General features: G+C 39.1%; 1 protein-coding gene across 8 annotated transcripts in view; it reads left to right on the top strand.

The window, feature by feature from the left end:
- Positions 1–13223, top strand: part of KIF1B (kinesin family member 1B) — a 96757-nt gene that overhangs the window by 62480 nt on the left and 21054 nt on the right. For 4 of the 8 annotated variants that reach the window (XM_080563633.1, XM_080563632.1, XM_080563634.1 and 1 more), the window contains 11 exons: positions 259–407; positions 990–1168; positions 1675–1812; positions 2576–2824; positions 7715–7833; positions 9505–9590; positions 9736–9865; positions 10188–10350; positions 10788–10878; positions 11453–11571; positions 12507–12562. In XM_080563633.1, coding sequence (XP_080419759.1) covers positions 259–407; positions 990–1168; positions 1675–1812; positions 2576–2824; positions 7715–7833; positions 9505–9590; positions 9736–9865; positions 10188–10350; positions 10788–10878; positions 11453–11571; positions 12507–12562 — 1479 coding nt within the window. The remainder of the gene's footprint in view (positions 1–258; positions 408–989; positions 1169–1674; positions 1813–2575; positions 2825–7714; positions 7834–9504; positions 9591–9735; positions 9866–10187; positions 10351–10787; positions 10879–11452; positions 11572–12506; positions 12563–13223) is intronic. The other 4 variants (XM_080563636.1, XM_080563638.1, XM_080563637.1 and 1 more) reach the window with 1 other exon arrangement.

The raw sequence follows: 13223 nt of genomic DNA, 5'->3' as shown, positions 1-13223 counted from the left end.
TTTAAACTAATAGGACTGGGATTTGTTTTGCTTTCTATGTTCCAAATTCTCTTACTTAGCATTGTATCTCCAATAGCAGTGGTAAGAAAAATTGGATCTATTTTTTGTCACTGAATAATAAAAATGCAGATTTTTGTTTTCTGGTTTTAATCCTGCAGAAGAGGTGTTGAGAACTTGACAACATCAGCAGTAACATTAGTTATTTCATGTGATGGCTTAGAGAAGAAGCCACAGTGTTTTCTGTCTTTGCTCTTCTAGTGCCCTGGACACGACATGAGTATGAACTCGCACAGTGGGCTTTCAGGAAATGGAAATTTCACCAGTTCACTTCACTGAGGGACCTACTCTGGGGAAATGCAGTGTATCTGAAAGAAGCCAATGCTATCAGTGTAGAGTTAAAGAAAAAGGTAGGAGCACAAATAGTATCTTTTTGAAATTTCTGATTATTGATATTGACTATGTAATCCTGCTTTAAATGCTCAGAGGCACTTATCATCCCTAAAGTTAAATGTATTTTAGTTATTAGTTTGGGTTTTAAAGGGTTCAGAAAATCACAGATCTCTGTGATTCAGTCTTCTGGTTGAATGAATGCAAATCTGTTTGATATATTCTCTTCATTTCCCTCATGCTGTTCCTGTCCATATCACAAACACATGTGCATGCCCATTTCCCCTGGGGCCTCTCTTCTCTTTGTTGCTTTTAACTTCACGTGGTCACTTGTCTCTCTAAGACAAGTGGGTGCTGCAGGGTGTGCGAAGTCTAAAGTTTTCTGGACCTCTGCTAGTTATGATAAGAGCAAATGATGTGTATTCAGCTGAAAAATGTTTTGTGCCACTTTAAACAAACAAAATCATGTGACTTAGCAAAAGCCTATTCACAGAGGTGAAAGTCAAACTTTTTTCGTATGTTGCCTTAGGTTGTGTCTTTATCTATCCCTAGTGTAGTGCTGTTATCTGATTGCTCTGAACTTTGATTTCTTTTTGATTCAGGTGCAGTTTCAGTTTGTCCTGCTGACAGACACCCTCTACTCACCGCTGCCACCAGAGCTTTTGCCCACTGAGGTGGAGAAGACCCGGGACAACAGGCCTTTTCCTCGCACGGTGGTAGCTGTGGAAGTCCAGGATCTGAAGAATGGAGCAACGCATTATTGGTCCTTAGAAAAACTCAAGTATGCAAACATTACTGGAGAACAGAGTTCTTTATATCCAAGGAGCTTCACTGAAAAACTTCATCCCTTGCTGTTGACACTGTTTTATTTGGTTTTCTCTGTGTCCTCCTGAATGACAACTTTCTAGACAGTATAGTATGTTATAAATACCAGCTTTCTGCAAAAACCACCTTAAATTACCCAGCAGTGTTTTATATAAAAAGATGCCGAAATTAGATGTCAAAGGAGCATAATTAGAAGTTTAAATGAAATCCAAGATATATGTAGTTTTCTGAAGTGACTTTGCCTCATGATTTGTGGGCTTAGCCTAGAGATATTTTCCCCAGACCCCTTTCATGTCAGGAGATTTGTACTGTACAGAAAGTGGTACGTACTCTGTTCTTTATTCTCCCTATTCTATGAGTAATTTGGTATAGGTGAATTCAGTTCACCCTACTTTGTTTTGTCTGCTTTGTTTGTCTTCCCTGCTCTGTTTTGATTTTTGAATCCTGCTTTCTTTTGTGCAGGCAGAGGTTGGACCTGATGCGGGAGATGTATGACAGAGCTGGGGAAATGGCATCTAGTACACAGGATGAAAGTGAAAGCACAATGACAGGCAGTGACCCCTTTTATGATCGCTTTCATTGGTTCAAGCTGGTTGGAAGGTATGTGACGATAACCTCAGCTCCTGGTATGCTTAGAGCTCTCATCAGTTCCTGGATGGGCTTTGTCTTGGAATGTGGTTATAAACTGTGTAGCCACTTAATGTCAGTTGTGTGTGTTGTCTTGCAGGGTTTTCTGATAGACTTAAAATATGGTGAAGAGCACAAACTGCTTTTTATAACGTTGCTTGTCTTGGTGTAACTTAGTAAGTGTTTGGTCAAATCAGATTCTACAAAGTTCTAAGTTAATTCTTTAAAAAGGGTATCTAGCTAAGTTCTGTCTCATGTCATTGGAGGAGAGCACAGAGAACATGAAGGACACTGGAAACTGATAGGAAAAGTGGTCCAGCACCTTATTTATGTATGTTGTTCAAATAATTTGGTTATATCCTTCAGAAATACAGAATATCTAATGGAGTTCTTTAGTATTTCCTGATGTTGGCTGCATCTTTACAATATTTTTAATTACAAAAATGCTACATGTTGGAAATAAGAATTGTAGCTCTGTTAAATGGATGTGCTGTCAATATGTGTATGTTCACCCATGTTTGTATTCATTTTTTTGTTGCTTTTACTCAGTTCGAGGATGCCCTTTTTCCTGACTCTTAGCGATCCCTTTCCTTATGTTTCATTCCAGTTGAGACGGTTTGAAGGCTTTGCTTGTTGTTCAGGTTGGCTCTGTGCTGATGGCGACAGACGGCTGTTAAATGAAGCATTTTTCTTTCCCCTCCCTGTTTTAATCGGTATTCCGTTAACTGATATCTAGCTCCCCCATTTTCCATGGCTGCGTGAATGAGCGTCTTGCTGATCGCACGCCCTCCCCCACTTTCTCCACGGCTGACTCTGACATCACTGAACTGGCTGATGAACAGCAGGATGAGATGGAGGACTTTGATGATGAGGCCTTTGTGGATGATACCGGCTCCGACGCTGGAACCGAGGAGGGATCAGACCTCTTCAATGATGGGCACGACCCGTTTTACGACCGATCCCCTTGGTTCATTTTAGTGGGAAGGTTGGTGAGGTTACTGTGAGAATGGCCAAAAGGGACCAGCTCTTGCTGTAGGCTGCAGTGTCTTAGCTCTGTGTTGCACTGAATGTCTATTAAGCCAGCCAAAATAGCCATATACATAAATCGGCATTGCAAGAGAATTAATATAGTTTAACGCTAGGATTTAAAAGGCCAGGAAGGCCTAAGTAATAATTGAGAAAATAATCTTAGATGTGACAGTGTGATTAAATCCACTTCTAGTTATAGAAGTCCGTCACAATATAGAACACGTGATTTTGCTTGTGTACTGTATTTAAGCCTTATCTATAGCAATGCTCAACTTAGCCATTGCAAGATCTTGTAGATAGTATTGCAGTATCTAATTTTCTTCTGTAGAAGAGTCTCAGAATACAGTGGAAAGTCTTTAAGTCCATTCCAATATATCCATCTTTGGAAACCTCGGCTAACATCAACTTCCCATCTGTGTGGGAAGAGAAAAGATGGCATGTAGAGAAAGGAGAATGGCCCTTTCTGGATAAGGAGGAGTATGCTTTGAAATTATTTGATTCTCAGTTTATGTATGACTCTGAGTAGTATTGCATTATGTAGCAAAAGGTTATCATCATTAAAATTCACTGGCCATTGGTGCTTATTAGTGCGTTCCACATGCACTGAGCTTGAATTTCTGAAACAAGATAATCAGAGCTTAACTTTCTGTGACTGTAAGCAGGGAGGACATCCTGATCAGACAAGTGCAGTTTCCTCAAATGCTGGCAACTCAAGTGTGCTATGGAGAAGAAACAATGGGATTCCCTAACAGCTATTTGTAAAAATGGGGGCCTGAGTTTGTTCTTTTGAAAAGAACATCAACAAAAAAAACAGCTTTTAGATGAGTTCAGCGGTATCATTTGTGATTTAAGCTGGGAACTTCCTTTACCTTGTTTTCAAAACAAACTACAGTTACTAAAGATGCAAGAAACTACAATAGTCCTCTTTTATCTCTGCGAGTTTATGCCCTTATATGCAGTGTCTGATAATGTTTTTAATAAAATTTAATTCTTTCAGGCCAAGAGTCATTTTGGGGAAGCCATTTTATCTGGCTTGGTAGTGGTTGTGAGCTAGTGAAAGCACACTGCACTGATCGCAAAGACTAGGCTGCTTTCTTGTGGCAGTGCTGGCAGCCTGGGCGTTTGCCTGTTGTGCACATTCTGTCAGAGCAGGGCCCTCAGTGCTTGGGAAAAAGTTGAACTATTCATCTTCATTTTACAGACTCTTCAGGAAGCACAACGCAAGCTGAGCAAACGCAGCGTCCAGTGAGAGCAGTTGTGCTTCCTGGCAGTTACACAGCTTGCTTCCCCTTTCCATGCATTAAAGGGAATTTTGAGCTCTGTCTCCTTAGGCAGACGTGTGGAGCTGCAGCAGCTCAGGAAACTGTCCTGACCTGTGTGAGCTGCACGTATTAAAGAGCTCTGCTTGGGTTGTAAGTTGTCTTGAGGAGTGAAACTTAGTTCGTATTATCTCTGAAGAGAGCTGAGTGACTTCTTCCCCATTTGTTGGTTGAATTCCACGTTTTCCTAGCACGCTGCCTCTGTCAGCAGAGAGCTGTTTAACAGCAGTGAGCAGAAACTATTTTGATTCTTCAGAGTCCTACAGTATGACAATTCTACTTTTGAACAATGTGTCTTAGAGTATCAGAGGAGATGTCTTATCTACATAGATAGTGTCTTGAGTGCAAGGTAATATTCAATCCATAACAAAATCAACGTTCTTGAGTGCTTTTAATTAACTGTACACTGTTTTACATTTTTTGGAGTGTGTGGAACAAAAATAAGATCACTTATTTTTCTTCGTATCAGCAATAATGAGTCCAGGTCATGAAGGAGAGAATGAGGATAAGAGATTGATCGCGCAGTTATCCAACTCCATGGGCATCACAGTATTTTTATTAATTTTTTTCCTGTGCTGTGCTGGCCTTTTATTTGTGCTATACTTATTAAAGAAAGAAGAAAGGGGAAAAAAAAAGAGCTGGTCCCTTTAGCCATCTCTTCTGGCATGCTGGGATGTCTTTTAAGGCTGATTCTTTTTAATGGCGTGACGTATCAAACACTTATGTTTTTAAGGGAGGTGGGAGAGGATTATGGGACATTTTATTGTTGTGTTCATTTAAAAATGTTGTCATTTTGAGTGAATTCTGTTGGTTTTGTTTTGATTTTTCCAAATATTTGTGTTTGTTAAATTTCATTTCTAGTTTTTGTTGTGAGTATGCCATTTTACCTCACCAATCTTTCTGCTAATACGGCTCCCCCTCTTTCAGTCTGCTGGGCTAAGGTGCAGGGGGACACTTGCATAGGGCATGTTTGGGAAGTCCTCCCAGATGCGGGGAAGAGGAGAAGGAGAACCTTAATACTTCATTCCCTCCTAATTTAACATGGTCTTGTAATGAAGCAGATGGAATGGCAGCAGAAGGCAGTATCACACCATTAAACAGCTCTTTCCATCCGTACAGCAAACGTACTACGGCTCTTCATTCTACGCAAGATATTCAACATTATTTTCGCCAAATGGGAAATTTAACACTTTTTACATTACGTGCTTTTCTTCCTCCAAGTCAAAATAATTGCAGTGAGCTGGGTGACTGAATGGAAAGAAGTTAAGAAATACTGTTTTTTTCTTTGGGATTGTGATTTTTGTTGAAGTGACAAAATTGCAGTGGCTAATAAAGCTGAATGCTTTGGCTCTCATGTGTTGGATAGCAAGTTCAGAACTTTAGCCACACACATAAAATATATTTTCATGCAGTTAATATTTTCACTTTCTAGTGGTTTGGCTTTGGAGTAAGAAGGCTGTACTGACTGCTTCTATTACTTAGTGAAACTGTCTCTTACTTGTATACATATTGACACTAAGGCCTTTCTGTAGGGAGAACAAACGTTTTTCCCTAGCTTGCAATGTGATTTCCGAAGTCCATGTGTTTTTCCTAATGAGCATAGTCCAAGTGAACAATTCCAGGCTGGTACAGGCTGGTACTGTGGGAGGATGTTTTATTTTGCATGGTGGGACACTTCTTTCCCAAAATGAGAACTGCCTGAAATTTCAAAGCTGAAAATATTTCCTTAGAGGAGAAAAAACAACCACCAAACTTTCTATTTTGTTACTTTAAACTTACCTTCTCCCTTCCCCTGCTTTGTCAGTGTTTACCTCACTTTGGAGCAGACTGAAAAGGAATTAGATCCTAATCTTAGTCAAGTGTTAAGTTGCAGTTGTTTTTTCGTCATTGTATGCTTTTTTTTCCCTGTTACTTTTATAGCTTCATTAATCGTTCTCTTTTCTATTGCATTTTGTCACCACTTTGTTTTTTAGTAGCATTATTTTTGTCTCTTTGGTTCACAATTGACACCTGTTTGACTTCTCTATCAGTTCAAAACAATTCATCCTGGGAATGGGCATGTGAACCCATGGAGGAACGCTTAACCTTTTATAACTTTGGTTCTTAGCTATATGTCATAAGGAATTGAGTTTGGAAAATTCTGTGTTTGTGGAACAAATTCTGCAGCTGATGGCACCAGACAGGCAGTGAACATTTTGAGCTCTCAGTTCTGTTTTGTCAGGCAGGACTTTCCCTGTGAATATTAAACAACAAAACTTATAAATCTGAGGAATTAATTACATTTAATAATAAAAACTAATAAAAAGGACTGCAAGAAGAAAATCCAGTTAAACAAATTACCAATGTTTCAGTGTAATTTAATATGCATACATTCGTAATAATTTCCTACATAATTAGTTTTACTTTAATGACTGGTAAAGCTATTGGTTAAACTTCTGTCCACCTCAGCGTTCTTCTGGACTCTGAAACAGCTCCCTTAAATGAAGGCTTCCTTTCTTCCCCGTGTTGAGAACCATCTTTTACCAGACTCATTAGACTTCTCAACATTTCAGGTTTTCCTGAAGCTATAATCATACGGAAGTGTAGCATTTTAAAAACTGCAATTCATTGCAGAAACTTAAAATAATTTAACACTGTTAGTCTAACTTATAATTAAAATATATGCAATAAAGCTTGTTAACTGTTCCAAAATAGACCCTGCTTGTAATTATACATAATTTTAAAAATTAACGTTCAGCAGGATCATCCAGTGCTGGCCCTAAATGCTGTTTTTCATTATTGTAAACTGTAATTTCTAAATGAGTGTTTGAGAGTACTCTTGTGGTCTTTTTTTGTTCCTTTTTTAGAGAAATAAATGTAATACTTATAAAGGTATTTATTTGTGAGGACTGTCCTCCGCTATCTGTACACTCTGTGAATCTTCCAAGAAACCTAGATGATTTATGATTTATTGGGAAATTTTGATTCCTCTGTGTGCAGAGTTATCAAACATGTGGAAGAGAGAACAGTCAAATGGCTGTTTCGTAGAGTGTTTTTATATGTTCGGTAAAATACTTGAGGCTGTGCAAACACAGTATATCAATTCCCTTTTATCATTTTAAACCATGCTTGGGGGTAGAAAACTGAAATAATTCTTTGTGAAATAATTCTTTACATTCAGTAGTTCCTTAGTAGACTTCTACCATCTTGTTAACAGCTCTGTTTACAACTGTAGTAGATCTAAAATTACCTTTTATAAAGCCATCGCCTTAAATTGTGTCCTTCATATGTTTTGTAACTCACTAATACAAGCCCTGTGTCTCCAATTTACCATGATTTAGAGCATTTCATGGCTTCACTTAGCTTAGGCACTGGTGAAGAGCCCCGCATGGGCAATGTGAATACAAGACCACAGTGCAGGTTTAGCAGATGGAGTGAAGTAGACTGTCTGAAGATTTGAATGTCCCATTAGCCAGCCAAATGCTGCAGTCTGGTTCTGCAGATGATAGCCTAATGCTGTTTGTGTTTTCTTTCCTTCCTATTACCAGAGCATTTGTATACCTGAGCAATCTTCTGTACCCAGTGCCTCTTATTCACCGAGTAGCTGTTGTTAGCGAGAAGGGAGAGGTGCGAGGATTTCTGCGAGTGGCAGTGCAAGCTATAGCAGGTGAGGTGCTCAGCCTTGCATTGCAACTCTTTGGTACACTTTGTATAGCTGCAGCTTTAAAAAACATACAAACAAACAAAAACTATTCTGTTATACTCAAACCTCAATAGTTTCGGTGTTTCAAAGAACACTCGTTCTTTATCATTAAGTTGCTCTTGAAATTGTTTCATTGGTGTAATCATGTGGACCAAGTGTGGATAAATATTGAAATAATGATGCTGACCAGAAGCTTTGAACATGATGGTGGGAACCCCTTAAGCTTATACCTGGTGACTAATGCAATGCTGCTTTTTAAAACAGCAAAAAATAAAGCAAAGGTTCTCTTTCTGGTGCACAGTATGAACAGTGCACAAGGGTATGTACAAGCCTGGTAGTTGTGGTGACTTGCAGAATGTAAAATGTACCATATGCTTGTTCTTTTCAAACCACTCATTTAAGTGATGAGCACAAAGGTGCTCTGTCATTCTCTGACTGAATAGCACGTGGAGAAGTTCCTGTTTTTGGTCCAGGAACTGTCCAGTTTTTTTGGCACAGAATAAACAGAAATCAGCAATTTTCCACTTCGTTGCCCCACTAAAATGCGTGGAGACTTACAAGCTGCTTTAACATATTATCACCAAGAACGATCAACTTTCAAAAGAGCAGGGTAGATATATGAGAATGGTAAATGCTGCATCCAGTTTTGAACTGCCTTGTATTCATGCCAGAGCCTAAGTCTGTCTACTAGTCAACTGCTAACTTTTTACTTCTTTTCCAGTATGAAGTCAGGTAGCTGAATTTTACTCTTGGTAGTTAGCAGTGTTTCATCAATGCTGGTGAGACCACAGATAATTCCTGTAGTTTGTCCTTTTCGGCAATGGCTATCTGCCAACATTCTTTATTTAAGTATGGTAACCCTGGAAGTTTCACTCTCCATGGGAACATATAATGAAATCTCAGGCTCTGAAGATGTGTAAGAATCAGTCTGGCAGGGACTAAAACAGCAAGTGAAATAAAATCTATTTTAATGTGTACAACAGTCTTGTTTCTAGTTTAGTTTGGTCTTCTTGGTGTTGTCATCCACATAAATGGGTGATAATGAGGAGTACACTATGAGTATTAGAAATTAAACTGGGGACATCTCTTGAAAAAGGGCCACAGCTTTATTTTGTACCAAAGTGAAGTTTCAAAAGGCATTCTAAATCCTGGAAGCGTGCATTTACTGTGGAAAAATATAGGTGGTGTTTCACTAGGCCTTCTTCCTGGTACTCTCCACAAAGAGAGCATGAGGGTAGAGATTAAAGCAGGCAGATTGTATGCACAAAAACACCTTTAAAATTTGCATCATGTACTTGAGGAACTTGGCTAGTGTGGCTGCTTAGTTTATGGCCAGAGAATTTTAGATGGTAATTTAAATCAATGTAAGCATACATTTCCATGAGGGCCATTGTATTATGTAAGTTAATTCATTTCAGGTGTAACATTGAGAAGTAAATAAATAATCAAAATTAGTATTGAAGTTGTTTTGCATTCAAAATTCTCTATAAAGTTAAGTATATTCATGATGAAACTTCATGGCTTGTCTTGGTTTCCCACACCCAAGAGTACATGCTGGGTGGAATTTTGCCACGATTTTTTCCAGCACTAACTCAAATCAGTTGACTGGTCTTTCCTTCTATTTAATGCTTTTAGCTGATGAAGAAGCTCCAGATTATGGATCTGGTATTCGACAGTCTGGCACAGCTAAAATTTCATTTGACAATGAATATTTTGATAAGGTAAGAAGTCTTAAAATTTAATCAGGTTTCTCTGAGCACGGTAGTTGGGCTTCTAAATAAAGAGTAAGTAATGTAGGGGAAGAACGGCATGGGAAAACAACAAACTGCAAGAGTCTGTTAAATGCAACTTCACCTCGCTTTTCAGAGTGATTTTTCTTCGGTTGCGATGACTCGATCTGGACTGTCATTGGAAGAATTAAGAATTGTGGAAGGGCAGGGGCAGAATTCAGAGGTTATCACTCCTCCAGAGGAGATCAACAGAATGAATGAGCTAGGTAAGCAAGCAATATGTAGTAATTTTGGAGAATTTAAGGGAAATCTAGGACACTTTCAATCTGTGATAAAAAGGGGTTTGGAGTATCCTTCAAGAATATGATATGGAGAGGTTGTTAACAATTCATTGCTGATGGTAAATGCTGGAATTCTGTATTTGAAGATCTATGCAGAAAAATTGTTTCCAAGTACTTGGAGCTTGTTTTATAATCAAAAAATAATTTCAGCTCAAAGAATAAGAATGTGTGATGGGACTAAATGGTTGCCTGAGGAATATTTTAAAAAAACAAAAACCTGACCCAATGTGGTTTATTTCTCTTTAAGACCTGAAGTCAGCCACTTTACTGGATGGAAAGATGACCATGGAAGGATTCACTGAAGAAATTGGTAATCACTTGAAACTGGGTAGCGTGTTTACCTTCCGTGTGACAGTGCTACAAGCCAGCGGCATCCTTCCCGAATATGCAGATATTTTCTGCCAGTTCAAGTAAGAATTTGTTCCTATTTATTTGCATTAGGCATTGTATGGTTTAATAGATGGTGCAAATAATAGTGGCTAGTGGAGGGTCTGGTTGAGAGCTTTTCAAATCAATGGTAGTGTGGTACAACAGAGAAAAACATGCTGTCAGTTATCAGAACTCCTGTTACAAACAGTACCTGCTCTGTGTTAGCATGGTGTTGAGGAGTAAAGTTCAGTATCAGTAGCTCTCAAGTGAAGTGTTGTTTGGCTTAGTTTCTTAGGAAAGAGAATGAAAATTGGGTGTCATAAAGCCAAAATGGGAGTTTTGGTCCCAAAGGCCTAGCTTTAGGCCATCATGCAACTCCCTGTAAACCTCTGGCAGAATAAATTTATAGGTTTACTTTTGGTATTGGGTTCACAGCACAACAGTCTCCACTAAACTGTTGTTTGTCTCTTTTAAAAAGCTTTTTACATCGGCACGATGAAGCCTTCTCAACTGAACCTCTCAAAAACAATGGTCGTGGGACTCCCCTTGGGTTTTACCATGTTCAGAATGTAAGTAAAACTTCAGCTGAATAGTAAGTGATTGTTTTAGCACTGGGAAGTTGTGTGTATCCTTCCTGTTAACCACATGAGAGATGTGTAGGAAAGGGGAACAAGGGGAATTACTAAGAATAGACAATAGGAGGAGTGATCAGATGGATGATGTAATCCCCCATGGAGAACAAAACACAGGATGATTCTGTGTCGAAGATTTAACTCTTCTGTTTCACATCTATTTCTTGCCTTTGAATTCCCTGTTCCCATTCCAGGGTGTTCAATGAAAATAGTCAAGAGTTCAGGAAATAAAATATATGTGAATAGCAGTGCTTATGATATCAAATGAACTGAGTAAATCTGTCATTATGAACTGTGGAATCCTTTAGTTATATGTAGCTCCCTCTTCTGCTACTTGAGAGACTCAATATAATAATTTATTTTTTTTCCTTTAATAGAGGGTAGAATTAGTGCTTAAACCAAAATGGAGTACAGTAGGAAAAATGTAGGCTCCTAAAATGTAAAATTGGCACTTTCAAGATTTTGTTCTTGCTTGTTTCATTTTTTTTTTTTTTTTTTACTTGCCTAATAGATTGCTGTGGAAGTGACAGAATCATTTGTGGAGTACATCAAAACGAAGCCTATCGTATTTGAAGTCTTTGGACACTATCAGCAGCACCCTCTCCATCTTCAAGGACAGGATCTCAATAGGTATTGCACACTGTTCTGGCATAAAGCCTCTGTGATCACACTCAGGTTAGCTCTGCAGTTCAGGCACCTCTTTTTCATAGTCCTGAAATTATCCAGCCACACCCTCATGAGTGGGCTTCCTGACTGGTGTGAGAGTGCTGGCAGAGGTCTATTACCCAGTGTAGTGTGGTTTGTTAGTGAGTGATGGGATTGTTTTACTATTTCAAACGTGGAAAGCTGCTTTGTCAATACAGCTGCATCCACCCTGTAAACACTGGCAGTAGAATATTGTACACAAGTGTTGAGTGGTGATCCCAGTGAGTTCTGGGTAAATAAATCCTCTCACTCTGCAAGATGCAGTGTTCTGTGGCCTGATGCATGAAGGTGTGATTACAAAAGAGAGACAAGATTAAGGGGAAAACAAAAGGCTCTGAACGTGTTACGTGTTTAGGAAGTACTGGTGACAAAGTTGCTGAGCCTTTGAACTGGGGAAAGGACCCCCTAGTCCTCCTCAACAGCTTAAGGGAAGAGGCTGTTGTTTGGATTACTTGTTCTGGCTAGCCATTCTACTGAAAGCAGCAGCTGCAAAGAGGAAGCATGTCTTGGTTTTAAGAGGAAATGTCTGCTGAGACGTGCTTTCTTTCCTGAAGATATTTTGGGAAATGCCTGTTACCCACTTAAATTTTTAGTACAAGATGGGGATGGAGCAGTTGGAAAGTGTAGATAAATATTTTTCACTGATGACTAGGATTAATTTAGTTAGAACAGAAAAAATGTCTATTAGAGAAGTGTGCTTAGTCCACTTGTTATGGAGACAGGTGATATTTACCTGTCTTCATGGGACTGTAAGGGTCTTTTAGAGACATGTATCAGAGCGTACGTATATGTATGTATGTGTTTGTATATGTCTTCACTTGGCTGCCTCTGTAAAGATAACTCTCTTCATTTCTCCATAGCCCTCCACAACCTTCCCGAAGATTCTTTCCTCCCCCTATGCCACTCTCAAAGCCAGGTGAGAACAGGTCTTTGATTCTCTGTCACATTTGTTTGCCATGGAAAACAAAGGTCACAGTGTATTCTGAAGTCATTCAGGACACCGAGAAATGAGATGAAGTGAACATTGCAAAGGGCATTGGAACCATCTTGGGCTGTCTTTCTTTCCTTGTGTTCAACCGCCTCTTGCAGCAAGTGCTTCTTGGTTCATTAAAGGGTAGAATTCTTTTCCTCAGGTGTTATCCATATTCCATGAGTTCTGGCTATGACTCTTCATGTGCATACTAAGCACTTGACTGGAAATTTGCTTATTCATTAACCACTCCATCTTTCTGCTCTGTAACATTCTTGTTCAGTGAGCCAGCCTTGTTGAAATTATCCGTGTTTTTCTTTGCTTAATTTTAACAATGCATGCTGAACTTTTATGTTTTTTTCTCCCGTTTCACCCTTTTATATCCTCCTCCTCTTTTTTCCTCACCTGCCATCTCTACCATCCCTTTTTTTGTGTGTTTCATTCACTTTGCAGACCATGAAAGAAAAATTGAGCTGATTAGGTATCTTATGTCTGGCTATGTAAACGTGCATGTGCTGAACACACTATCTGAGCATGCCAACGTGCTTGCATCCTCTGCTGTGGCTGCTTTCCAAGATGGGGCTGACCAGCTGCCACCTTTTCTCTT

The sequence above is a fragment of the Anser brachyrhynchus genome (genome assembly GCF_964034855.1).
Source record: "Anser brachyrhynchus genome assembly, chromosome: 21".
In the NCBI taxonomy this organism is placed as follows: Eukaryota; Metazoa; Chordata; class Aves; order Anseriformes; family Anatidae; genus Anser; species Anser brachyrhynchus.
This window is presented reverse-complemented; position numbering and strand designations above follow the sequence as displayed.